The 3,466-nt window shown below is 39.1% G+C and overlaps 1 protein-coding gene across 1 annotated transcript in view; it reads right to left on the bottom strand.

Moving 5' to 3' along the window:
* Nucleotides 1-3,466, bottom strand: part of LOC138054649 (prolyl 4-hydroxylase subunit alpha-1-like) — a 22,503-nt gene continuing 19,037 nt past the window's right edge. The window contains exons 11-13 of the mRNA XM_068901137.1: nucleotides 1,791-1,859; nucleotides 735-831; nucleotides 1-528 (exon numbers count right to left, since the gene is read on the bottom strand). Of these exons, the coding sequence (XP_068757238.1) occupies nucleotides 467-528; nucleotides 735-831; nucleotides 1,791-1,859 (228 nt within the window). The 3' untranslated portion in view covers nucleotides 1-466. The remainder of the gene's footprint in view (nucleotides 529-734; nucleotides 832-1,790; nucleotides 1,860-3,466) is intronic.

Here is a 3,466-nt window from a genome sequence, read left to right as displayed (position 1 = left end):
CCTTTTTAAAAATCTCCATTTAATGTCCTCTTAGGCTTCAAGCATAATTTTATATCCAGTGAAATTTATTTTGCACTCGAGCTAAGAAAGCAGAATTAGTCCTGGTGGAATTGGAACTGCCTCACTCTGAATACGTCGTTGGTCATGAAGGAAATGACGCGGACACAGTCACGTGAAAAAGTCCAAATTCATGAAGCAGACTCTGAGCGCGGGAAAACGTGGCGAACAAGTCACAGTTGAGTTCTTCTTTTGACCCTGATTGGCTAAGAATGAGGCACAGGATTTTGAGGCAATCCCCAAGTGCAATGCATCGGCAAAAGCATGTGCGAAATCAATTTGATTCAACAATCGTTTGAAAACCCCTCCATTTTGTTATTTATGAGACAATTAAAACTGAGGTAGTATGGACGGGAGTTAAAAGCCCAATGACTTTTGACAGCTCGTGAATTGCAAAGGCGAATTAAAATTAGCCCTTGGTGCATGGACGGCGAAACTCCTGTCCTCTTTCATTGATCCACTTGTTTGCGACTGCAAAAAAAGAAAATAGTCGGCTTCTTAAAACCGTCCCCAGAGCCTACGTTACCCTTGTCCAACGGAGTTTGCAAAATGTGATAAGAATATATTATGCTCAGCCAATTTTACATAAGTATATATGTAAAGCAAGAAAAGCATACCACATAAACATGAAGCAGTTTAGATTCACCTATTGAAAATGTTTCTTTGAAAATATTTACCCCATTTTGAACCTACAATAACAGGACAAGCGGCATGTCGTGTTCTCACATCGGGTCGACCATTTTTATCAAGATTGTACCAAAAGACAGCATCACCCTGCAATGAGAGACGTAATGGTCACACTTTGACATCCTTTGCTATTTCTAAGCGCCACAGTATTGTACGGTTTTGCCTTGAACATGCCGGACAATAACTTTCAATGACCACTCAAATTGAACAATCGAAAACAAAAGTATCGATGAGATGTAGGAGCGAGACAACGACGTTGAACACGTTGCAAGCTCGTCACTGCCTTTGGAGAATATTTAAAAAGTCGCACTTTTAAAGCAAAAGGGTAGAAATGAACGGAAATGAGCTCCATTGTTTTCCCTATTTTCTTAGTTCTCTGGGTCCACGTGTCTCTATCGCGTGATCCCTCAAAACTGTGGGCTACGTCACGTATTAGGACCTTCCAGTACAAATCAAGGAAGACGAGGAAACCATGAAGAGATCTGGAAAAAACAAACTGAGCGCAATTTATATTAGCAAGCTTTAAGGCCAATATTAAAGATCAGGAAATAGCCAAAACAAAGCCAACAAAAACCCAACTTTATTTCACTGTCTTGAACGAGTTTATTGTTACCTCCGTTGTATGTTTGCATACTTAAAACAATTTTTACCTGCCAAGAAGGTGATCAGATCAAGATCAAGATCAAGGGAGTGACAAGCTTGCGGACAGCTATGGAGCTATCAACATCGTAAAGTGTAGCTACATACAAATAACTTGTATGAAAGAAAAAAAAGCCTGCACGTTGCATGACGTGTATCGAACATTTCTTGTAAGAAGAATTTAATAGTTTCAATCAAACTTCTGTCTAACAAGCTGTCTTTTAATACTCGTGCATTGATTTAGACGGAGGCGCATATATCAGCTGTTTTAGTGTTAAAAACGAGTATCTGGGGCTTAGAGGGACGATACATTCTAGGACAAGATGCTGCAACATTGCCACAGAATGGTTATAAGAACTGTAATTAAAAGTAGGTGAGGGAATTCTAAGGACTTCAAGAAAACAAACCTTTTTAGGATTAACAAATTCTTCGATATCGAGGAAGACCGTCGAACCTCCGGCATCAACGTCACTCAGCTGCGAACAAGCACAGATACTATAAGCTAACTTTGCAATTTCTTAGGGATCGAAGAAAGAACCAGTCTCTGTTGCCAGTAAAATCCGTTCTCAGGTTGAATACGTTTTTACCTAGGTTAAATTGGCAATCTTTAGGCTAGGTTGAATACGCACTCAGATGAATTGAGGAAAGTTTTTGGAACCTAAGCCTAGAGAAAAAATAGGGTCAGGTTAGTATTAGTTTTGGTTATTATACATTTATATCACTTGACTTATAATAGAAAAGTAAATCATGAATGAAAAGAACTGTCTTGGGTTGAGCTTGTTCTTCCTTGTAGTGGTGAAGACACAGGACTATAGATCTGGGGGTTCGAGTTAGAGTACTGGTAAGTGCATAGTACAGTTCTTTGTTCCCTTACCATGTTGTAATGTTGAGACTGAATGGAAAAGTGAATTAACACAGAAATCGATGAGATTAATAGGAAACATTAAGAAGATGTGTTAAGACGCGTAAGACAGAGCTTAAGGGAAGGTATAGGTGTTTCCAATCCTTTTTAGGGGGTTGCCTAGGTGGAGCGCATATTCAACCTAGGTAAAATGACGACCACAAATTTAACCTCGGTACTGAAAACAGATTCAACCTAAGAACTGATTTTACCGGCAACATCTCCTCTGACTAATGATGTAACGAGTTACGTATGAGGCGATGGTGAATATTATCAGAGAAAGATTGCGGTTTCCTATGCTTTCTATTCTTTGATTGCAATCTCGTGATAAGACGGCCATATTGGTGCCAAAACAATAGAAAAATGTAGCTTAAGTTTTGCATAATAGAGCGGTTTTCAAGTAAGTGTCGTAAAACCAAAACCAAAGTAACTACTTTGGCCAATCAAAAAGGACGGAGACAATCCAGTAAACCAATCAAAACTCGAAATAATTACACGTAGCCAACACAAAGCGGGCGAAAATGTGTACGCGCGAGCCACGATTGGTTTTGGTTTCACTTCTGATTGGTTGAAAAAATGGCGCGAAAACTTTGAACCAATCACTGAGTGAAGTAGTGCAAGACCACAGTAATTCACTATTTACTTTCGACACTCAATTGAAAACCGCTCTAATAGATTCAAATTCCTAATAGTCTTTTTCGCTCTTGCTCTCTCCAACAATATGATCGCCGTGACGTTCTCTTGTTGTAGCTTTTTCTCTCTCTTGTGCGGAGTTGCATGATATCTGTGCCAAACAGGTACTGAATCAGCTAAAATAAACAAGTTTCTTTGATTTCGACAAAACGCAAACATTTTTGCCCTACGCTTCGTCGAAACGCGATGCGGTGAAGATATGAATTTTAAGTTTGAGTGGCAAAAACAATATCTCACGAGTGAGGGCAGCGAATATTGTTCTTGCCAGGAGAACATAAAATTCATATCCTCTAGCTGACGTGTAATTTTCTTTATATTATATGGGCAATGAATATACATGGTAGAGATTGAATACAAATACTGGGTATTACTACAAACAAAAAAAAGCAGGAATCGTGGCGTCATTGCTCAATAGCGATATTTCTCGTTACGTCACCATGGTTATGAATGTGTCAACCAGAAGCGAATTGCCTTTTGAAACAATATCTT

Source organism: Montipora capricornis, chromosome 6 (assembly GCF_036669925.1).
Source record: "Montipora capricornis isolate CH-2021 chromosome 6, ASM3666992v2, whole genome shotgun sequence".
NCBI classification, from domain to species: Eukaryota; Metazoa; Cnidaria; class Anthozoa; order Scleractinia; family Acroporidae; genus Montipora; species Montipora capricornis.
This window is presented reverse-complemented; position numbering and strand designations above follow the sequence as displayed.